Source organism: Narcine bancroftii, chromosome 7 (assembly GCF_036971445.1).
Source record: "Narcine bancroftii isolate sNarBan1 chromosome 7, sNarBan1.hap1, whole genome shotgun sequence".
Lineage (NCBI taxonomy): Eukaryota > Metazoa > Chordata > Chondrichthyes > Torpediniformes > Narcinidae > Narcine > Narcine bancroftii.
In genome coordinates, this window is record NC_091475.1 from 151,081,703 (window position 1) to 151,107,236 (window position 25,534).

Here is a 25,534-nt window from a genome sequence, read left to right on the forward strand (position 1 = left end):
ATCGGGGATGCATCCAGGTGGTCTTAAGGCTGTCCCTCTGCTGAAAAAGGGTGTTTGTAATGACGAGCCGCTGTTCTGCGCAGAGATCCAACAGGAGGCACCCATTGTCGTTGCACTTGCCGACGCCATGCTTGCCCAGGATTCCTGGCCAGGTTTCTGAGTCTTTGCCGACACGAGCGTTGAAGTCGCCCAGGATGACAACCTTGTCGGCTGTAGGGGTGCGTTGGATGAGGTTGCGCAGGTCGGTGTAGAACTTGTCCTTTTCTGCTGGTTCCGCCTGGAGGGTTGGAGCATAGACACTGATGAGGGTGATGTGACGCTTGTTTTGAAGGGGGAGTCGCATGGACATGATTCGGTCCGAGAGGCCTGTCGGAAGGTTTTCGAGTTTGGAGGCAATGAAGCTCTTGACCATGAAGCCTACACCAGATAGGCGTCGTTCATCTGAAGGCTTGCCAGACCAGTAGAGTGTGTAGCCCGCGCCGCGTTCTTGGAGGCTGCCTACATCTGCCAGGCGGACTTCACTGAGAGCGGCTATGTCGATGTCAAGTCTGAGGAGTTCATGTGCAATGAGGGCAGACCGACGTTCAGGTCGGTGGCTGTCAGCCTTGTCTAGCATGGTTCTGATGTTCCAGCATGCTAGCTTGAGTTTGTGACCCCCTACGGCTCCTAGAACGCTTCCACCAGCATTGTCTCCGCTCCATCCTCAACATCCATTGGAGCGCTTTCATCCCTAACGTCGAAGTACTCGAGATGGCAGAGGTCGACAGCATCGAGTCCACGCTGCTGAAGATCCAGCTGCGCTGGATGGGTCACGTCTCCAGAATGGAGGACCATCGCCTTCCCAAGATCGTGTTATATGGCGAGCTCTCCACTGGCCACCGTGACAGAGGTGCACCAAAGAAAAGGTACAAGGACTGCCTAAAGAAATCTCTTGGTGCCTGCCACATTGACCACCGCCAGTGGGATGATATCGCCTCAAACCGTGCATCTTGGCGCCTCACAGTTTGGCGGGCAGCAACCTCCTTTGAAGAAGACCGCAGAGCCCACCTCACTGACAAAAGGCAAAGGAGGAAAAACCCAACACCCAACCCCAACCCACCAATTTTCCCCTGCAACCGCTGCAACCGTGTCTGCCTGTCCCGCATCGGACTTGTCAGCCACAAACGAGCCTGCAGCTGACGTGGACTTTTTACCCCCTCCATAAATCTTCGTCCGCGAAGCCAAGCCAAAGAAAAAAGAAAAATGATGGATTTTTTGAATTTATTAAGAGACAGAAATATTTTCTGAAAACAATCTCCCACTGACAACAGTTTTCTCATATGGGATACAATTAAAGTTTATTTGAGGGGTCAAATTATTTCTTGCACTAAAAATCTTGAGAGAATAGGTGAGAAACTTAGAAGGTCTAGAGGAGGCTATAAAAAAATGGAAAAGAATATCAGCTATCAGGAACACGAAAAATATGGAATATTAGAGAATAAAAAGTTACATTATAATACTCTACAAACATATAGAACAGAAAAAATGATATTAAAATCTAAATTAAAATATGAACTAGGAGAACAGGCACATCAAGTGTTAGCAGGTTGAAGCAGAGGAATCATCAAGAATGGTAAATGCAATAGAAACAAGCTGATGCTATAACATAATCAAAAATAAATAAATTGTACGTTAAGACAATAATGTATGAAACTATAAATGAAGATGAAAATGAGCTGGAAGAACTTTTAACAAATGTTGAACTTTCTAAACTAGAAGAGAGAGAAAAAGATGATTTAGATGCTCCTTTTACAAGGGATGAAATAATGAAAGGTCTGGGTATTTTGCAAGCTAACAAGTCCATGGGAGAAGATGGGTTCTCTCCTGAGTTATAAAGACAATTTAAAGATTTGTCGATGCCCCTTTTGATATGTTAGACTGGGCAGTGGTGACCCAAACTCTCCTGGAAACCTTTTCAACTGCTATAATTATGGTGCTGATGGAATGTAAACTTGTTGAGGGAATATAAAATGCCGATATTAAAACATCTCTTAAAACTATGGCATAGATTATCAAAAGAATTCTGGATATTAAAGGCTTCAAAGTTGGACAAGAAGAACACAAAATTAGTTATTTGCTGATGATGTGCTGTTATATACGTCTGACCCAGTTGAATCACTGATAAGATCACAAACAATATTAGAAAAATATGGAAGAATATCAGGATATAAAATAAATATGGATAAAAGAGATATAATGAACTTGCAGAACTTTGGTTATAAAAGATACCAAAAAGTTAGTAGATTTAAATGGGAGAAAGATTAAATTAAATATTTAGAAATAATAACATAATAATTAACAGAATTTGTATGAGCTTAATTATACCCTTCTACTAGAAAATAAGAGAAAAAATCTGCCGAAATGGAAATATCTGCCAATTACCTTAATAGGAAGGATAAATTATATATAAATGAAACTAATGTCAAGACTACAGTATCTTTTTCAATCATTGCCTATCATACTAACTAAAACTTTAGTTATTACATAATTGTATAAGACAATTCCTATGGAATAACAAAGTACCAAGCATTTAACGTGGGGCTATAAACTGGGAGGACTTAGACTTCCAGATTTTAACAAGTATTATCTAACAGCACAAGCAAGATTTTTATCATGTTTCTTTGAAGAAAACAGACCCCTCTCGTGGATTCGAATGGGACTGAATTCAGTGAAAGAGGAGACAATGAAGGACTTTATTTATAAGTGGAATGTTAAGCCAATAATAAAAAAAACAGCTAGTCCAATATTAATACACACGATTAGAATATGACAAGAAATAAATGAATGTATCAGGAAAAAAACAGGTATATCACTAAAGACACCATTATGTAAAAATGTACTACTGGCTATAAATCTGGGAAACAAAATATTGAATTCATGGTATGACAAAGGAATAAGATATGTTGATGATTGTTATATGGAAGGATCTCTTGTGTCTTTTGAACAATTAAGAAATAAGTATGGAGTATCTAATGGGACATTCTTCTGCTTTTTCTAGTTAAGATCATTCTTAAGAGAAAGATGGGGACCAAACTTGGTCCCACCTGAAATTAGTGAGATGGAACAAATGATTTGGCTGGAAAACACAACTAAATTTATACCCAAAGGTGTACTTTGCTCTCCAAAATGAAAGTGAAAAACCAGGTTTACAGAGATCGAGACAGAAATGGGAGTCAGATTTAGGAGTTGCAATAATGGAAAGAATGCATGTCTGATTGGTGTTTGGATAGCATGAAGTCAGTTATAAATGCAAGATATGGATTAGTGCAATATAATTTTCTACACCAATTATACCTCACACCACAGAAATTACATAAATATTGCAGATGTGTTTTAGATGTGGATTGAAATAGGAATGTTTCTACATGTTATGTGATCATGTGTGAAGTGAGACCTTTCTGGAATACTGACAAGAATATCAGGTGGCCTTTGCGGACAACCTGGAGCTTTATCTTATGGGTAACTTTATTGAAATAAGAAATAAACTAACTAAATTCCAAATTTTATTTGCTAAAATGGCTTTAGTTGTGGCTCAGAAATGTATTGCAATTATTTAGAAATCTGACTCCCCTCTAGAAATCGCACGATAGAAGACAGATGAATAGTTGTATACCTGTGGAGAAAATCAGATACAATATAAAGAAAAAATGTGATGCATTTATAAAAATATTGCAACCTTATTTGGATTATATAGGGGCCCAAATATAATTTTTTTTAAATGCTTCTATTATAAAAATACGTGACGTTCCTAATGGAGACTTTCCTTTTTTATTCCCTACTATAAGCCCTGGCATTGCATTGATTTATACTGTGAAGGGGGTGGGGAAGGGGTTGTGTTTTGTTTTCTCAGAAAAAGTTAATTTCATAGATCTCTCTCTATATTCAAAAACATTTTTTTCAGGTGATCTTTCATAATTTAAACAAATTGATTTCTCGCTTTACCTAGTTCCAGAAGAAGGTTTTGTCTTGTAACCTTGATTTTCTTATGTATGTCAGGTTTAGAAATACACTGCACACGGAGATGTGATGTTTCATTCATTGTTTAATAGAAATCTAAAATAGTTCCCTGCAGCACACAATATATATGAATGATGACGTTAACACTCTCAGCATGATGACATCATATGCATGGAGGCTTACGTATATACATAATACTCTTCTCCCCCCACCCCCAAAATAAATCTTTGTGAAAATAACTTGCAGGCAGCACTTGTACTAAATTGCAATAATTACATGGTGCCCCTATACTAATGGTGAGGATTATAATACACTATAAAGTATGAAATAGTAAACTGTCAAGACACCATATAGTTCTGGAGGATGTTTTTTTCCCTCTTTGACCATCTCTGAGCAGTAGAATCTGTCAAGGTACTTTGCGACTTCTCTAGACTCTTAGTCTTTTGGGATAGTACCTTGGTGGCAAGGACTGTGAGGTTTGTCTTCAGCGAACCCCTTTCGATTGTTGCATAGGAGGACTGTGTTGTTGAACTGGGCATAGTGTAGGACTGCTCTGTTGTCTCATAGGACTGCTTGGTTCAGTACTGCTCATTTGAGACGGGGCATAATTTTTGGACAATATTTCTGGAAAGTTGATAGTGCAATGAGCTCAAGAAATCTCATCTGGAATCTCTTTGGGATCATAAGCAGTGGGTGTGGCCATAGGATCATCCACTGCTCTCAATTGGTTGATGTGCTGTTTCCATATTTTAGTTCCCACCAGCATAGAATAAGAACAAGGACTTTGTTTTTTTTAAGAATAACCCCTCTTATCCACAGTTTCCTATTGTCCTGGTAGTCTTGTACCACTACTGGTTCTCCCACTTCTAGAAATCTGGTAGATTTACTTGGAGACGTGGATTGTTCTATTCGAAGACCAAAGTTTGAGTATACTGTGGAAAGTCTTGTTTTTATGTTATGTCCAAACAACAATTCAATTGATGTTAGTTTGGTGGTAGAGTGTGACGTGTTTCTATATCCTAACAGGAAATCTACGATTCTGTGACTCCTTGATGCGTTTAGGAGTTTCTTAGTTTTCATGGCTTCTTGAAAGTCTGTACAAAACATTTCTGCTTCCCCATTAGAGCTTGGGTGGTAGGATGCTGACAAAGACACCAGAAAAGCCTCTGATACAAACTGTGGGCCATTATTGAAAACCAGTTCAATAGGTAATCCATACAATGCAAGTATACTTCATAGTTGTTCAGTTGTCTGGTCTGTTGTTGTTTTTCTCATCTGTGATTCCATTTAGAATATGGATCGACAGCAAAAAGGAAGTTTTCTCCCATAAAAGGACCAGCGAAATTAAGTGAAACCTGTGCACTAGTTGTGATGGCCATTTCCATGGGTTAGCTTCAGCTTGAGAGTCTTTGGTTGCATATCTTGACAAATGCCACATGTTCTGACTGTTAAATATCAATGCCTATTGAGGGCCATCAGACATGCATACATGCAAACGCCTTCATCTGAACCATCCCTGGGTGGTGGTTGTGGAGCTCTGATAACATGGCCGTCTGCTATTTTGTAGGAATGATTGTCCTGGTCCCCCACAAAAAACAACCTTCTTCCACCGATATCTCATGGTGCCTTATATAATGTTTTGGTTCTCTGTGATAGTTTGGGCCTCAGGCTACCCATTTAATATTTAATATAGAACTTTTGACAGTGCAGCTTCTTTTTGTACTTTGTTGATTGTTTTTGCTGTAATGGGTAAGTGGTGAAGTTGTTCTTGATTGATAGCTGTCACCTCTGCCATCCATTTAATTATCTCACGTTTCTGTTCAGTTTCCAATAGAGGTAAGCAGGATAGAGCATCAGCATAATTGTTTTGTGTTGCTGGTTTATGTTTCAAATCGTAATCATGTGCGACAAGCTGCAAGGCTCACCTTTGAATTCTTGTTTGAGCTTGCACTGATAATACTCCCTTTTTTTCGGGCCTAAAATCAAACTTAATGCTATGTTGTCTTTCACTCAGGTAACTACCATATAAGTATTGGTGGAATCGTTTGATGCCAAATAATATGGTAAGCCCTTTTTCCAGTTGTGCATAATTGCGTCCACAGATCAAAGACTGTGAGGCATAAGCCATCAGTTGTTCTCCTTTTTCCGTTACCTATGACATTACTGCTCCTAATCCTACTGGCGAAGCATCCATTGCAAGGGTCACTTTTTTGGGGTCATGTTAGTAGGTCTTTCAAACAATTACCATGTTACTAGTTTTTAATTCCAGCACCATTTCTGATTTTTTTTTTAACAATTGGTTGAGTGACCTGCACAGCATTAACATATTTGGAATAGGCTTCTGATAATGATTAACCAAACCCATTTGCAATTCGGCTCGGTTTGTTGGGTAAGGTGATCTGCGAACTGCTTTGGTACCAGCGGTGTCCATTCCGACTCCTTCACTGTTTATCGTAAAGCCTAGATGTGTTTCGGAAGGTCCCATAAATATACACTTGTCCTGGCGCAAACTGATGTTTGCTTGTTGCAATCGGGTTAGGACCTTTTCTAGGTTGGACAGGTGTTGAAAGTCATCTTGACCTGTAATTATAATGTCCTCAAGGTAACATCTTACATTAATTCCATGTAATAGTTTGTCCATTGCTGCTTGAAATATTCCTGGGGCTGCTGAAATTCCGTATGGGATTTGGGTATAGGTGAATAAACCCAAGTGAGTATTGATTGCCACGTATTTCTTTGAGTTTTCATCCAATTTTATTTGTTGGTATTCTTGTGATAAATCCAGCTTCCTGAATTTCTTTCCCCTGTTTAGAGTCCAGAATAATTCTTCTGCTCTGGGCAGAGGATGCTCTGGGATCTATAAAGCTTGCTTAATGGTGACTTTGTAATCACTAAAAATTCAGATTTGTCCATTGGCTTAACTGACTGTCATGATGGGAGCTACCCAATCACTGTATTGGGTTCTTTCCAGTATTCCCTCGTCTTTCAATCTGTTAAATTCTACTTCAATCTTTTTATTGCAAATGGTACCATTCTGGGCTTAAAATACTTAAGTTCAACACCTGATTTCGGGTGTAATTTTGCCTTGACTCCTTAGATTTTTCCAAAGTGTTTTTTGAAAACTGTCTGGTACTTCTTGAGTACTTGCTCCAGTTTTGGCTTGCCCTTATCTTCCAGGCATAAGTTCATTATGGATCCAATTTCCATCCAATCTAGTTGAATATGTGATAGCCAGTTTCTTTCAAATAGTTTCTTCCTTGGTGTCAACAATGTAGAGGGGGTAATCTTTTGGGTGTTTGTTCTTTATATTTCATGTCTACGTTGCATTTTCCAAACATCTTGAGTTTCTCCCCATGACCTCATTAATGGTGAGTTGGGGATAGCAGTCATTGTTTTAAACTTAATGGCAGTGAAACTGCTACCCCTGTGTCCATTTGAAGAGGTTGCTTTTCACTTTGATGTAGAATTCTGATTTCCTATTCTTTAATCTGCAAACATACATGACTTCCATTGTCTTGTCTTCCTCTGAGTCGTTTTTTTTCAATGCTGGGGCTTTCACCCTTCTCCACTGTTCTTACTTTAATGGGGTGCCTTTCGTAACTTGGTCATTTTTATCTTTGTTTCTTGGACACTTGGCTCTGATGTGGCCCTCTTTGTTACATAGATGACATCTAGATCTTCTGAAGTAGCAATTATCAGGATTGTGATTGCTTTTACTACTGTGAAAGCATTCTTGGCGGGAAAATATGCCCACCACTAATGGTTTACCTTGGCAGATGTCCATCTCGAAACCCAAGGCTTTATAATATGCTGAATTAAGTGTTTCTTCTTTTTTAATTAGTAATTGCTGTCTGGCACTGTTTTCTGTTAAATGAAGCATCAAGAGACTGATTAGTAATAGATTTAAGAATCCACCAAACTCAGTGTTATGATAGTTTACATAATTTAGCCAAAAATTTGCTTACTGATTTGCCCGTTCTCTGTTTTCTGTAATAAATTTTTTGTCTTTCTGCCATAACAGGTGGTTTGGGACTTGGGTGTGCCCCTATAATAGCACGCAACTCTACATAAGTTTTTGTTCCTGGTGTTTCAGGTGCTATTAGAGTCTTTATCATTTGAAATGTCTTACTTCCCATTTGGCTGAGAAACAGAGACCGTTTTCGATTAAAAGGCGCAGTGTCAGTAAAATTATGGGCAACACAGTGATGATCAAATTTTTCTACATAATCATACCAGTTTTCTTCAAGAGTCCACGAACTTTCCAAACTGCCTCCACCATTTTGAGGCTTTTTTCTTTGTTCTCTGTGACTAAGCTTTTGGGATCCACTGTGGGGATACTTTTGCATTTCCTTTTTAGATCTTCACTCCAATGTCTAGAGCATCGAGGAAGTTCTTTTTGATCCTTATCGCCAATCCGTTATGTATTCGAGGTTTAGAAATACACTGCACACTGAGTGTGATGATGTCATACAGACAGATTTAATGTTTCCTCATAGTTGCTGCCCAGCCATATGAATGTTTCCAAATTTTTGTATTTTTATTATCATTTGTACATCTTGTTTCTAAATGTCATTGTGAAATGAGATTATTAGAAGAATATTTTGTGATAGTTGAGGTGAAAATAAAACTGTTGTTAATTTGATTTGTTGGCGGGGGTGGGGGGGGGCAGTTGGGCATGTCATGAGCCTTCAGTTCCTGTGTGCCACAAGGTGCTTTGAATTCCATGATTAGTTTTGGCCATGACAGTGGCATGAATAGTGTGTGTTTTGGTTTTAAAATCTTCCTTGACTGGGTGGTTTTAGAAGAAACAATTGGGTGAAGCAGATTTTGAAATCTTTGGTAGTACTGCTGAAGTATGATTAGATTCTGCTGCAGTAACCTTGGTAGCCCATTCAGTTGAAGCAAGACTCACTTCCAGTCAGCTCTTGTAATACTGTCCTACAGTACCAAGCTTTAAAGGAATCAAATAATTTTTTCAATATTGATGTAGTTTCATTACAAGAGCTATTTGTGGATCATATTTATGCAATCATAGTGATAGGTTAAGATAACTTTGTGCTGCATGGAATTGGCGTGGTCATGGATTTGAATGCAAGCAAGGTAATTGAGGTACTGTAATACAAGTAAACACATCTGGATTGAAAAAAAAATCAAATATTAATAATGGTGATTATACAGGTACACAATCCTTTATCCGGACATCTAAAATCCGGAAAGCTCCAAAACCTGGCAAGTGGGGAGAGAGATGGCAGCGCGAGTCGGGCGGGCGAGGGGGAGAGACTGGCAGCACGAGTCGGGTGGGAGAGATACTGACAGCGCAAGTCAGGTTAGTGGGGTGGGGGGAGGAGGGGAGACGGCAGCGTGACTGGAAGGGGGTGGGGGTGGATATGGCAGCACAATTCAAGTTGGCTTAAATCTGGCTTTCCGAAATCCGGAAAAATCCGAAATTTGGAAAACAATGTCCCCCAAGGGTTCCGAATAAAGAATTGTGTACCTGTACCACATTTTTGGAAGAAACTATCTGATTTAGTGACATCTTTCTCTGGTCGGAAGCTTGCTATCCTCTTTGTGCATGGCCCCAGTACCAGCAACATGAACTCTGAAGTGTCCTTTGCAATAGCCTTTTAAGTGCAATATTTGGTAGATAATAAATTGCTGCCAAACCAGCAACACATGTAAACAAAAATAATAAACATACCTTGTAAATAAAAGATGCAGTAATGTGACCTGTGCTGGAATAAACATACTGGCATGATGGTCAAAGAAGCGCACCAATGCCTCAACTTTCTTAGAAGACAGGAAGTTGGTATGCCCACCTTGTCTCTCAACAACTTTTACAGTTATATCATCAAAGATATACTTGCTGGATACAGAGCGTTGTGGGAGCTGCTCTTCTTAGGATTGGAAGAAACTATAGAAGCTAGAAAATGCAATTCAGGTTCTAATACCATCTTCTCTCCCCTTCATGGAGCCATCATATCCAAGATATGCTCTCTTCTTCCTCTTCCCATTGAAGGGGAGGCATCAGAGTGTGAAAGCATGCACCAGTAGGCTTAAAGACATGTTCGTCTGTGCAGCTGTCTGAAGGAACCTCAACAGTACTCTCATTGGTCCCTTGGTGCTAATTGATATTTTCATTGCAATCCAGCACTCTAATTTTTTTTGGACTACCAATTAGTGGTAATTCTGCTGCGTCCACAGGAAAAAGGAATCTCAGGGTTGTATGTGATGTCATGTATGTACTCTTGACAATAAATCTAAAAATCTTTTGCTGCTTATAGGCTGTATGAATGTTGGGGAGAACCTGTTAGTCTGTTTGCAGAAGCACCCTTATCACTGAATGTGGTATATTGTGACATAAATAAACTTAAAAGCTTTGGTCTTTTGATCTTTCCAGAGATGACAAGACTATTCAATATGCAGGCATGGACTTCTTAAATTTATAGGTTAATTTTGTTGGATGGGTTTGGGGGAAATTACTTTGAAAGCTTCTGCATGATTAATGGAGCCTGAATCCAGTGGCTTCCAATGTAAGCTGCTGTGGCATTTTGGTTTAATTTTGAGTAGAATTGGAGGTTGTTTTTTTAAAAATGTGAGTCCTAAAGCAACTTCTATTCTTGAGCTCGCAAATATGACCTGCTGCACATTTGCTTATCTCATTAAACCAATTTTGTAACATTTTTATTTTCTTTGTAATAGAATTTGGGTATATTATATCTGCAAAAAATACTTGTCATCTTCAGAATGTGCTAAAGTAATTTTGTATCAAGGAAAGTTAATTAAAAATATAATCATGAATCACAGATAAATACAGCTACTTTGTGCACAGCCATAAGACTAGCTCCTTAATTTTTTTGTTTTTGTGGCTTTTGAGGTTGGACTTTGGGTCATTAACAGATGACCTCTCATTCATTGGTAGTTATTGTGTTGCCATGAATAAATGGACGAGACCTTGATTTAACATTTTCAATAGTACTTCTGCCTTTGTGAAGGTGGAATTTGCACTTATAGAGTCTTTCTTATAACATGAATACAGCCATTTAAAGTGGGGGGAGAGAAAAGCATCCAGTAATGTGATAAATGGTGAAGCTAATTTGTTTTGCTAATGCTAGTTGCATTGGTCTACACACTAGGTAGAGTACAATCTTCATAAATTTTCAGAATTTGTGTATTTAGAGTGTATATTATTTTGAGACTGCTGTTGAATTTATAACTTCTATTTGAGTTGTCTGACAAGGCATCTTATGATGGACTCTTTTAAAGGTGGTGCCTCTAACAGTGCAGCTGCATTTTTGCCAGTCTATTTTGTTGTGCTAGATCAGTGGTTTCCAACTTTTTTCTTCCAACTCACACGCCACTTTAAGTATTCTCTATGTCATTGGTGCTCTGTGATTAGTAAGGGATTGCTTAAGGTGGTATGTGAGTGGAAAGGGAAGGTTGAGAACCACTGCTCTAGACCCAAGTGTTACCAAAATATTTTGCTTGAGAAAAATTGTCATTGGCCCATTTCCTTTGGAGTTATGAAACCGTGCACATAACAACTCAATTATGCACGATTAAAACAGTGGTTTTCAAATTTATTTATTTTTCACCCACTTACCACCTTAAGCAATCCTTTACTAATCACAAAGCACCAATGGCATAGGGAATACTTAAAGTGGTATGTAAGTTGGAAGAAAAAGGTTGGGGACCACTGTGCTAGATTATGGTATTGTACTTGAACCTACAACATATGATTTGAGAGTGAAGTGTTAACAACAGAATAGTCTCAAATATATAGATTTGGCTTCCAAACATAGCATGAAATATTAAATGCTTGTGTATGTGGTTTGTTAGAATTGGGGGGGGGGGTTGAAGTGGTGTGGGTGTGATGGCGTGGGGCGGGGGTTGTAAACAGTGCATGGAGGAAGAGGTCCTTGAATGTACAGGGTCAGTTAATATTTATAGTAGCTGGAGATTATGCCAATTGAAAGTGCCTAACAAATCCCATTTCTTATACTGGATGCACCACCATTAGCTTGTAGTTAAACAGTACGTCTTCCCTGTTTTTGTGTGGCACAGAAGTGCGATATGAGATTGGACATCACTGCACAAGTTAGTAGTGAAATATTGCTGTGAGTGGGTTCATGAGATCAGGAAATTATAACCCACCTGTCCTACCTTTTGAATGGAAAATATCCCCACAAAACATTTATTTTGTTTGAAATTAAGAGATGGTAAGACAGTGCAACACCTTAAGGTATCCATGGCAGTAATATTCATAATTGGTTGAATTGAGCAGAATCCAGAGTATAAATTCACTCATCAGATGCTTTGAGTGTAGCTGCACCATGGGTTGAACGTTGGGTAAAGATTTGTAGAGAGTTGACAAGATGGCTCCTGACGCATATGCCTGATGTGTCCATTCATGTTTTCCAGGTGTAGTGAGGGTTGACGTCATCTTTTTGTGAAGTGGCCTTTGGAGGATCCTGCAATTGAGATGACGTCTTCCTGGCTGCGTTATGCTTCTTGGATGTTGATGGTAATGGTGTCCCACCCTTCCTGTACCTCTTCTGCTGCTTCCTCAGACAAGATAGTACCACCTTTTTCTGAAGTATCAGTGATAGATTGGGTTGTTGATGCTTTTTTTGAATTGCCAACACATGAGGAAGGTATTTGTTACCTACGTTCTGTGAATGCAGATAGAAGTAGAAACCAGTATTTTGTTTTTACCTCTGGTTTTATGGATATCTAGATTGTTGAAGCTAATGCTGTATATGCTCACCCGTTTTAAAAAAAATATTTAAAAGTTTTTTTAAAAAACAAAATACAATCAAATGACAGCAAGAAATTTTTAGATAGATAAAGAAAAACCCTCCCAGCCCTTCAGCCAGCTCCCTTAAGGGGAGCCAAGTACAAAAACAAAACAGAATATATAGAATATTTCAAAGTATTTTCAAATTCATATATTCCAAATAAGAAGACCACATATTAACAAAGAAGGAATAATTATCATGCAAGTTACATGTAATTTTTTCCAACAGAATACAAGCTCTGAATTCATTATGCCAACGTACTGTATTAATCTCCACATTATCTTTCTAAGTACTAGCTACACATTTTTGTGCTACAGATAACGCTAAACATACAAATGCAATTTGAAATTTATCCAACCCCAATCCCTTCAAAGAAACCATATAGCCTAGCAAAAAAAATTGATGGGTCTAGTTGTAGTTTAATCTTAAATAATTTATCCAAGACCAATCTAATTCCTTTCCAAAGTGGTTGTACTTTAACACAAGACCAAACAGCATGTAAAAACGTTCCAGTACATCGTCCACATCGAAAATAAGAGTCCGAATTGCTAAACCCATATTTTTTTCAATTTCTCTGGAGTCAAATATAACTGATGTAAAAAATTATAATTAACCATTCCATATCTTCCATTCGTCAATTTAGTTACACTGTCGTGACACATAACCTCCCAATTGTCTTCAGGAAAAATATAAGTTAAATCACTTTCCCATTTAAGCCTAGATTTCTCCCATTCCGGTTTATCCATTCTATCTTGTAATAATTGATACATATCCGAAATATAACCTTTCTTTGGTAGAGAGGAAATCAAAGACTCAAAATTTCGTCAACATAGGTAAATTCATCTCTTTACCATATTTATCTTTTATCAAAGCTCTAAGTTGATAGTACACAAATAAAGAATTTACAGATATATTAAATTTCTCCCTCAATTGATTAAAGGAAAGAAACTGTCCTTCTTCAAAACAATCCTGAACTATCTTTATAACCTTAAAATTCCATCTTTTTAAATGATTATTAAACATTGAAAAGGGAATAAGTTGATTATGGTATAATGGAGTTTGAATTGACAGTTTACCCTTCGACCCTAAAACCATATTTCTTTTACCCCATATCTTTAACAAATGTTTTAATACTGGCATATTACATTCCCGCAATAAATTCATATTCCATTTAAATATAAATTGATGTACCTCAACTTCAGAAATACAAGCCATTTCCACCTTCGCCCAACTCGGAGGTTGGTCCATATCCATCAATCTACTAACAAATTTCAACTGAGCTGCTTCATAATAATTTTGAAAATGAGGTAATTGAAGACCACCCAATGCATATTTCCATATAAGTTTATGTAAAGCTACTCGTGCTAATTTCCCCTTCCATAAAGATTCCCGTACCACTCTATTCAAATCCTGCAAGAAACTCTTTGAAAGTAAACAAGGTATCGACTGAAACAAATATTGGATTCATCAGAAGCTTGGGGAAGATGGATGTTTTTGTAATCACTCCATCTGCTTTTGGTTACTTCAGTGTGGAGACGACCACATGGTGCATCACATTGAAAGAAGTACAATTGAATTTTTGCTTCACTTGCAAGCTCATTAACCAACTCTAGCTTTCTACTAACACTTCCTTTCTCATGGCATTTTCCAATGCAACTGCAGGCTGCAGCAGTTATCCTTTTGCCTCTCAGTTGTTCATGGAACAAAACAGCTAAAAGATGAGCAACAATACTCTCCAGTAAGATGCAGTCTAACCACCTGCTTTTGTCAAATGGCATGATTGATGCTGAGACCCTCAGTTGTCATGTGAGCTTCAGAATCATAAAATTTCTCACAGACAGGTGGCCAATCAGCCTAATATATCCATGCCATTCAAAAACATACCTATTTCTTATCATGTTCCACAATTGTTCTGTCACCTTGCATTTTCTGGCTTTTATTTATTGAAGTGCTTGCATTCTATTTGTAGTGAGGGCTTCTACTTATTATTTTAGGTAGTGGGCTTCGAATTTGCTACTACGGATAAAAATGTTTTATTTTCCTTTTCTGATTTTTTTCCAAAAAAATACATAAAATCTTCAATATCACGATATATTAAACTTTTTCTTACAAACAACAGCAAACAATGAAAACAAAACAGTCCCTTCTCCCCTTCCATACATACAGATTCGCACACTATCAGAGCTTACATATCTTTTAAATGTATAGAATACAATTGGGGAAATCATGTTTGGACATGGATAATAGTAATAGTTATAGTCCTTTTTAATTATTGCTGTATTTGGGGCCCCTTTGTGGTCCAGCTATGTCTGGTAGATCTTTACAAAAGCATCATATTCTTTAAATTGTGGTTTTCCACACCCCTCCCCCCCATAGGTATACAACTGTTCATTTCCACAGTTCATGAAGGGAGAAGTAGAAGGGAGTCGGACTTCCAAGTGATCGCAATATATTTTTTTGCTACTGCCGATGCTATTTTTATAAATGAGATTTGATATTTATTCAATTTGTTGCTTATTTCCATAAGAAGGCCACTGGTTAATTTTACTGTGACGTCTTGCCAAAATAGCCTTATCTTCATGCACGGCCACATAGCTTGTAGAAAGGTTCCTGTCTCAGTCCCACATCTGAAACATCTCTGATATTTCTCCTTTTTATTTATGCATCTTTTGTGGGCTAGGATATAATTGGTGTACAAATAATATTGAACCAATCCATATCTTGTATTTATAATTGATTTCATACTGTCCTTACACCAATCTGACCAGCTTCTTTCTGAAATCACCACACTCAAGTCCAACTTCCATCTTTCCCTTGGCATCTGTAACCCTAGTTTTGCACTTTCGTTCTGGAGAATATAGTAGATTTTTGTTATAAATTTGGGTATATTCCCCATCCAGACCATTTGTTCCATTTCACTAATTTCAGGTGGGGTCAATGTTGGTCCCCATCTTTTTCTTATGAATGATCTGAGCTGGAGAAAACAAAAGGAGGTCCCATTGGCCACTCCGTATTTATGTTTTAGTTGTTCAAAGGACATGAGTTCCTTCCGTATAGCAATCTTTAATATACTTTATGCCTTTTACATACCACAAATTTAATATTCTATTGCCTATGTTCTTGACAATAACACATTTTTACACAATGGTGCTTTTAGACTTTTGAGGGGGGAGGGTGTCTCCAACTGTGTTGGAATATTTGGGAATGTTTTGGGAGATAAATTGGTAAAAAATTAGAGTAGGTTATATACACACACACTTTAAAACAGATCTTATTTGAAATACTGAAGAATTCATATTCAGAGATTTTACAGAAACTGGAGAATGCTATGGAGATTTCACAAGTGGCTGTTAATTTAAGTGAATGAATGGACTATTGTCTTTAAAAGCCACAGCAAGAGACAGGACCTCTCCTAATACCTCTTCTCAGAAAGGTCATTGAGAGGTTATTGTTTACATAAAACAATGGATTGACCAAAAAATGAACTCCTATTGTTTGCTGGAGAAGGTCAAGGGTTTTGCAAGTGAGAGAGAGAAGGACATGATGCCTGCCAGTTTGAGTCTGAGAGAGAGAGATGCAGAAGGGAGTCTTGGACTGTGTGTGACACAGAAAGCTGTAACAAGCCAGGAGAAGCTTATTGGAACTGAAACAGAAGCACCAGAGTGGCGGATGGCTGGAGGTATTATCTGTCTGATGTTTTTCTTGGAATAAGTGGAATAGAAAGAAACTCTGTGGTAGCCTGAAAGAAAGAGGTTATCACCTGGAGAACCCTGATGGGGCAAGTTTCATCAGCAAGACATTGAGGTAATTAATGGTGGTACATCAGTTGTGGAAATCCTGGAACCACACATCTCTCTCTGCAAACCTACAAGAACCTTCCTGAATGGTAACCATTTATCTTTTGAGCACCAAAGCCTGGTGAACTTTATACATGTTAAATTCTGCGCATAGTATAAGAATTGCCTGCAACCAGTGAACTTGGGAAGTGAGTTTGAACTGTGAACCAAATAACTTTTCTTAAATTTACACACACATTACATACACGTGTGCTTAGTATTAGAAGGGGGTTAAGTTAATAGAGATAAGTTAATGTTTGATTCTGTTTTCATGTTTAAAGATAATTAAAAGCAACTTTTGTTTAAGTACCCATTTGTCGTGGTGAATATCTATTGTTGCTGGGTTTTGGAGTCCTTTGGGCTCATAACAATTTGTCCTTCCAAAATGCAACCTTCACACTTGTCGGCATTAAATGACCAACAATTTTCCTATGCCAAATTTTTCCAGTTTTTTAAATAGGAAGGACCATTCCAAACAGTCAAATGCTTTTTCCACATCCAGGGAAACTGTAATACTTGGATTCCATTTGAATTTTGCCTTGTGTATTATATTAAATAATCTCCTAGACTATTTGAGGAATGCCTTCCTTTAACAATCCTACCTGGTTTGTATGATATTGTCCTAATCTATTAGCCAATGCTTTTCCTAGTATCATATAATTGGCATTTAACAGAGAGATTGGTCTAGGAGACACAGTTTTTAATGGGTCCCTTTTTTTGGGTAATGCTGGAATTGTGCTTGAGAACGATTCTGGGAGGATCTCTGTTTCTACTCCTTAGTGCAGGACATCCATTAACAGAGGCATTAATAATTCTTTGAATTGTCTGTAAAACTCCCCTGGTGATTTATTAGCTTGTAGGGTACCCAGGGCTTTTTTTTACAATTTCTTCTCTTGTAAAGGGAGTGTCCATTTCTAGCTTTTCTCTCTCTTCTAGTTTTGGAAGTTCAAACATTCGGCAGAAATTTTTCCATTTCATTCTCGCCTCCTAATAATTCTGATTTGTATAATTTTGTGTAATATTGTCTAAATATGTCATTGATTTCCTTTTTATATGCTAAGGTGCCTTTTTTATATAGCGTTTATCATTCTTGATAACTCCTCTGCTTTAATTTGCCAAGATAAGACTTTATGTGCCTGTTCGCCTTGCTCATAATATAGCTTTTTATGTTCTATACGTTTGTATTGTATCTTAGTTTTTTTATTCTCGAGTTGTCTATATACTTGTTGTTCTTTCATTTTTTTTCCCTTAATTCTATGGTACCATTCTCCATTCTGTTTACTTCTGCCATATATTCTCTCTTAATATTCTTTGTATAGAATATAATTTGTCCACTTACATATTCTTTCAGCGTGTCCCATATAAAAAAAAACTATTATTAGTAGATGGCTGATTTATTTAGAAAAATATTTCTATCTGTCTCTTTATAAACTCAACAGAAGTCTGTTCTGTGACATTGAGATGCTATCTGTGTACACTTTCTTGCTTCTCCATAGTTAATGTTGACTGATCTGATAGAAGCCTTGTCCTGGGTAAACTTGTACCTCTTATTTTGTTCATTTTAGATTGGTCACAGTGTTTGAGCTACTGAAAGAAAATAGACACACACGCCGAGAGCACTTCAGTTTATACAAATCTTTATTACAAATTATAAAGCTGATATCAAACTACAATATGCAAGCCCTTCCCAATTATACTTATCAATGCCTGGACTGGTCCCAACTTTGCTGAACTTACACACACGTGTGCTTAGCATTAGAAGGGGGTTAAGTGAGTCGGTAGAGTTAAGTTAAAGTTTGATTCTATTTTCCTGTTCAAAGATGATCAAAAGCAACTTTTGTTTAAGTAACCATTTGTCGTGGTGCATATCTATTGCTGCTGGGTTTTGGGGTCCTCTGGACTCTTAACAAAATGTTAAGATTTCATTCTATAGCATTGCTTTAATAGCTTGCTGCTGTAATTTAAATTATTTGTGTAATCTCTGAGTTCTCTGGTTTTATAATCAAAAACTAATGAAAATTATAGACAAAATACCAGCATGTCAGCTGAATTTTATTGACCTTCTGCACTGAGCCTCAAAAAATAACTTGTTTAACACTAATTGGTGGCACAAATTTGGCTCTCCCAACAGGAACACAGGGATACATCAAAGTACTTAATTAACAGTTCTAATCATTATTTCTGTTCTTTCTGTGTAATCATTCTTACTGCTGGTCCAAAACAACACATTACCAAAGTGCACAAACCAGGGAGTATGATAATTTGATTCTCATTCTGTTACGTTACCTTAGGATATCAAAATTATTGCTACTATGTAACAGAGCCAGGTAGAGCTGTGAGAATGACGCACAATGTGGAATCAGACTTGATGAAAGGATGAGAACCTGGCAGATGGAATATAACATGGGGAAAATAGGAGATCATCAACAATTGTGGGAATAAAAGAGGCAAAGCAAATTGCAAACTCTAAGAGATTGAAAGCTGTTGGTGTACTTGTGTATGTTAATATATAGATTCAATAAGCATTTAAGGAAGCAAATGGCATACTGTCTTATTGAAAGAAGATTTGAGAACAAGAGCTGTCTTAATCCAATTGATAGAGCCCTGGTGAGACTGTCTTGAATACTATGCATGGTTCTGGTCTTTATCTAAAATAGGATATCCTTGCAATACAGGAATGCACTGAAGGGTAACCAGATTAATTCCTTTGGTGGGGTTGTTGTCTGAAAAGTAATTGTACAGACTGGTCTCATTACTCAAGAGTTAAGAATAAGAAGGATTCTTATTGAAAAGTACAGGATACAACAACCTTGATAAGAGTGGATTTAAATTTAGATGTGCAGCAAGTAATAGACCATTTCAGTTCACAAGTCCATGCCGCCCAATTTACACCCAATTAACCTACACCCCCAGTCTGTTTCAAAAGGTGGGATTAAACCGAGCCCCCGAGGACGTACAAATTCTTTACAAACAGCGCAGGATTTGACTCAGGTCCCAGTTGGTGGTCTTGTGAAGGTGCTGCGCTAACTGCTATGTTAACCGTGCAGAGTTCATGTTTTCCCCTAATTGGGAGTTGTCAGAGTCCGAAAATAAGGATCAGAAAGTCAGGGTAATGATGAGATTTTTTTTTACCCTGAGGAGAATGAATCTGGGAATATTCAAGACTAAGATTGATAACTGTTTATGTAATAAAGGAATCAAAGGATATGGGGTCAGTAGAAAAATGTGGCACTGAGGTAATTGATCAGCCATGATCTTATTGGATAGTGGAGAAGGTACAAGGGCTGAAAAGTTTAATCCCTATTCTGTTTCTTGTTTTTTAATGTGCATTTGGGCTGAAAGATTGATGTTGGATTCTGCTGATGTTAAACAGGCCCCCTCTATTGAATATCTTGTAGTTCTGATGAATTTGTTTTGTCAGTTTCAATCTTCAATCTATTACCTTGGTGCAGTAGAGATTGTATGTGGGACATGCCATCTTTGAATACAACAGGAGAGGAGAAAAAATGGCTGGAGGAAAGACACGGACCAGTATTAATGCAAATCATGAATAAAAAAATTCTCAAAACAAAAACATTGCAAATGCTGGAAATTTGAAATGTCAGCAGAAAATGCTGTTAGTCCTGATGAAAGTATAAAAAAGTTTTGATATTGTCACAGATTATGTTGTATTTTATGTTGAAAGGAGATAAATTGGGGCAGATTTTTTTTTAGTGTAGGTCACATGCAAACATTTCTGAACAGATCTCATTTAAAATACTGGAGCTCTACTCAAGTCAGACAGGCCTGGCTCTGATTCCCTTTGCAAAAACTTTGAAGACTGCCCCAAGGGACTTCACTTATGGACTGTTATTTTGAAAAACAACAGATGAAAGAACTCGGAGGATTAAGTTCAGAGCTGCAGTTTGCTGTTCTAAGACTTAAGGTTTTGCAAGCAGGTTGTTTCTCTGTGAGAGAGAGAGAAAATTTAGTTCTGCAATTTTACAGGTCAGCAGCAGCAGCTGGGACTGGTACAGGACAAGCTGGCAAGCTTGTAGAAAATCCCCATTTTGAAGATGGGTTGTGAGTTGTGAGTCCTTAGTTCAGCCTGGTCAAAGCCCAAGAGGAGAGGACTGGCTGCTTAATGTTTCACTTGAAATAAGGGAAACAAAAAGGAACTCTTTGATGACCTGAAAGAAAGAGGTTATCACCTGGGAAAACCCTGATGGGGCAATTTTCTTTGGCAAGACACTGACATGGCTGATTAGAAGAAATCAGTTTGTGTCGAGCGACTAACAAATCTGTCTGAAAACCAACAAGAAACTTCCTGAGCGGTAACCACTTACCTTTTAAGCACCAAAGCCTGGTGAAATTTGTAATGTTAAATTCTGTGCACAGTATAAGTATTGCCTGTAACCAGTAAACTTGGAGGAATGAGAAGTGAGATTAGATTGTGAATCAAAGAATTATTCTAAATTTACACACACATAAACATGCGCATAGAATTAGAAGGGAATTAGATTAGGTTATTTGCAACATTAGAAGGGGATTAGATTAGGTTAAGTAAATTAATAGTAATAAGTTTAAATTTTATCCTGTTTTCATATTTAATAAAACCAACTTTTGTTTAAGTAACCATTTGTCTTGGTGAATATCGGTTGCTGCTGGGTTTTGGGGTCCTTTGGGCTCGTAACAATTTAAATTCAATGGCCCCAAATGTTTAGCTTTATTTGTGTCCTGCTGAATATTTTCTGTATTTCTATTTTAATTACTGAAAATAATTGTTTTGGGGAAAAGAAGAATGCTTGAGTTTGATGTTGCAAATAATTAATTAGTTTTGTGGTGGGGAAGATTTTGAAGAGTTTTTTTTGATCATCTAGAAACTGTTCTCCAAATTGATAGTATTTCTGTTACAAAATTACCAAGCCAAACAGCTAGGATCAGGTCACATTCCTATAGCATCTCAAACCTGTGTGCCGCTGTAACGTGTTATTATTTTCTTTCTCTAGGCTATACCAGTTGGTAAAACTCCTTTACTCCTTTGGGATCATGGTGACTTACACAATCCAGTATTACGTGCCAGCAGAGATAATTGTTCCAGCTGTTTCTGCAAGAGTACATCCAAAATGGAAGCTACTTTGTGACCTTGCAGTCCGAACACTTCTTGTTTGTCTAACTTGTGAGTAGATTTAAAACAACTCTGATTTTAGATTTTGTTTTCTAAATGAGATCTTAATTTCTCCTGCAAAACTTATAATGTTACTATGGATGACTATTGCCAATTATTTTGATCAGAAATGCACATTCAGTGAGCCCCACAAAAAAATTGTTTGCTACTTGGGTTACATGTTGGCATAACTATATTTTGGTCTCCTCAAAAATGGTTCTTCCTTTAGAAGTTAGTTCAGCATTTTCCCTATAAATTTTAAATTCCTTGAAATTGTTTGAATCTCCATGTGATATTCCCACAGATTAGGAGGTGAAGGCATTTTTGGTTTTTAAAGGACGTAACTCCATATGAATGCATTCTTCGGGCAATAAAAACGTGCATCCTTTTTCAAGTTGTCCTGTAAATCTAAGGTTATGTACAATTGGTAGAAACTGATTTCTTAAGGAATGTGGGTTCTGGAATTGAGACTACAGCCTGTTTGAGGATTAACGTTGTTCTGATTAAATTTCATTGACCTAAAACAGTAGGTCTAGTCATGATGCCTGATGGCGTGCATTACGATGGAGCTTTGGTACGTCTTGGATTTTCAAAGCTATGTGTAATAAAACAGGGGAATCTGAGGATCCTTGATGCTCAGATGCCAATGCAGCCGACAATCTAGTTTGCCACTGAGCCCAATGACCAAGCAGCAACTCGAGAGAAAGGCCAGCTCTCAGCTTTATGTCAGACTCATTTATTTACTGTTTACTTTCTTTGAAGTCAAAAGACTTTGCTAATCGTCTGTTGGTAGTTGATTATTTGTAGTAAATGCTCTTTCAGGAGATATGAATTATGGATATATGCATGCATATTTTACAATCACAAATACTGTACATCTCTGATACCAAAATGCCTATAAAGTATTCCCCTCCAATTTTTTAGATTTATGAAATATTTCATAATAAAAAATTTACCAAGAATGCTTATCTTTTTAAAAAAATTGAGAAGTGGATGTTTATGGGAATAGAGGTATTTTTGCTCTTGGTAGAATGCGAGGCTGAAATTACAAGTAAAAAAAAGTCTGCTGGAGGAACTGAGCAGGTGGTTGGTCCAGCATCAGTGGAAGAAAACGGGTGGATAAACACTTGACTAGCATTTCGTTCCTTTTCTCCCACTGGTGATGCTTGATCCTCTGAATCCCTGCAGCAGATTTTTTTTTTGTTTCAGATTCCAACATCTGCAGTTTGTCTGCAGTTACAAGTACAGTAAAACTCCTGTTATCTGGAATTCAAGCAAACTGCAACCTCAAGCGAATGGCAAAAAAGATTGAGGAAAATAAATAATTAGTTCAATAAAAAAAAAAGTTTAAAATTGTAAATATTTTCTGAAGTAACACCTAAACCTTCATGAAGATTCTATACAACAGAAATGTTTTGTTTATGTCACAACAGCTGCAATGTATTCTGTTACATTCTTGGCGATTATATGCTTAAGGCTTAGAGACGCAGCATGACTGCACTTATTAAGAAAGTCAATGAGCTCTACTTGGGTTGTAAAATTGGTGACCAAGATAAGCCCTGGATTCCTCACATTTGTTATGCAACATGTGCAATCAACCTGAGAACTAGGCTCAGAGGTACATTATGCAATTAAACCTGCTAAATTTAATAAACGTGTATTTTATTGTTCCTTCAACTGCCTACATGATACAGCAAATCTGAAATTATCTTTGTGTTCATCTTGAAGTTGTCTATCAAAATCCCCAATTTTCTTTCAGGAAGCAAGGCTTTTGGGGAAAAAAAATTGTTGTCCAGTGTTATTAAGTATATAGTAAGGCTTTGTCTGTAAACTTCGGGGGTGGGGGAGGGGGTTAATTATGACAGTGACATGGTTAGCGTAGTAGCTAGTGCAAAGCTGTTATAGCCCCATCGACCAGGGTTAAAATTTAAATTTTGCAAGTTATGGCAATTACCTGATTAAAGTGAACTTGACATAATTAAGGACTACAAAATTGATAATTTTTAAATTACTTAACATTTTGCGATGTCTTTTAAAGTGTTTTTTCTAAATGCTGGTGTATGGAGTTAGGAATTGAAAGTTTGAGTCTCAAGCAACCGGAAAACTAATTTATCCTGCATCCCATAGGTGCTAGATACCAGGGTTTTTTTTTGATAATAGCACTGTGTTCCATTTGCCTTAATAGCTTTTGGCTTTTGCAAATTTGTGCACCAGTAATTCACAATCTATTACCATTTTGCTTGTTAATTATGAATACAAATTGAAACAGGTTCACCTGTGCCTTGGTTGATAATTTAATGGAAATGGATATATGACAAAAAAAAACTGAGTAATATCAATCCTTGTTTTTTTGATACAAACAAGCACTCCAGTTTGGCAGATGGGATTCCATCTGTCTGCAGAACCAAGAATGTCTCCTTGGAATGGATAATTTTTATGTAACTGATTTTCCCAAGGACTGCAACACTCTCCAGAAGTCCACAAATAAGGGATGCGTTTTGTCAGTGACCTAATTTAATTATATACTATTGCAAGTAATTGGAGAAGACAATTGAAGTTGATCAAAGCAAATTTAAACATATACTTGTCAAGAGCTAATCTTGGATTAGATACATAATGTTGACTCTTATTTGTTAAGGTTTTTTAGAATTTGATTTTTTTAAAATATTTGAGTTAATATTATTTTTACATTTGGTTGGATTGTCTCGAGGTAGAATTCTATAATGTCTCAGGACAACATATTGAAGCTCCACTGAAATACTGCTGCTGTCAACCAGCCTAGGAGGATAATTATGGAAAAAATATAAACAACAGGGTATTGTTTTAGTAATAAATGCAGTAGACATTGAGTTTAATAAATCTTATTACAGACCTGCAAGATTTATGAAGTCCAGCTGTAAACTAACTTTGTGGTATTAAATTGTTTTCCTATCCTTCCACGTAATTTCTTGATTAACTATATCTGTGTCAGTTTCCTCACATTTATTGAATATGCAAGAATTAATGCTCCAGGTTTACAACCTGTTGCAATGAATGTAACTAACATAAGCTGTACTCTGGAATGTAGTGAGACAAAACACTATTTGCACTGCTGATTGATGTTTAGGTATCAGTGACATTAAATTAATTTTTCATCCATTCAATTTTCTTGGGTTTCATCTTCTCTGTTGTAACATTTGTTCTGAAACCCTTGTTCATTAAAAAGCTGGCATATTCTCTCAGTGAAAGATGAATTTGCTAATCCAGGATATATGTCAGGCACTCATTTGGTTTCTTGTACTGATTTTTTTCAATCTACCAAAAGTGGAGAACTGTGAAACAATACTATGACACATCTTTGAATGGCAGGTCTTGTGAAAATTGCAAAAGAAATCTGTTTCTGTGAGAAGCATAAAAGCTGCTGATGTTGGAATTATGAAAAAAACTAAGAATTGTTGGAGGAACTCAGCAGACCATATAGCCTCCATAGGTAGAAATTGTTAATCGACATTTAAAGTTTAAGCACACTGGCTATTGTAAATGTAAGTGTTACTGAGTTTGTGAATGGATTTGAAATAATGCTGATTTTTTTTTACATGTAAAGCATAAAAAAGTGCATTCCACACAAAATTATTTCAAAACATTAAAACAACAACAAAAAATTTTTCTGTTTACTCAGTGGTGCATTCATTTGAAAGGTTTTTGACATGTGTCACATTTGGAGACTAGGTCTCCCTGCCTGGAAACAGACACACTGCTGCTGGCAGCAGTGATGGATTAAC

General features: G+C 37.2%; 1 protein-coding gene across 8 annotated transcripts in view; it reads left to right on the forward strand.

Moving 5' to 3' along the window:
* slc36a4 (solute carrier family 36 member 4) overlaps nucleotides 1–25,534 on the forward strand; it is a 156,178-nt gene that overhangs the window by 89,201 nt on the left and 41,443 nt on the right. For all 8 annotated transcript variants that reach the window (XR_011342097.1, XM_069890840.1, XM_069890841.1 and 5 more), the window contains one exon: nucleotides 21,616–21,785. Coding sequence is in view for 7 of the 8 variants with exons in the window: in XM_069890840.1 (XP_069746941.1) it covers nucleotides 21,616–21,785 (170 nt within the window). In the remaining variant the exon portion in view is untranslated. The remainder of the gene's footprint in view (nucleotides 1–21,615; nucleotides 21,786–25,534) is intronic.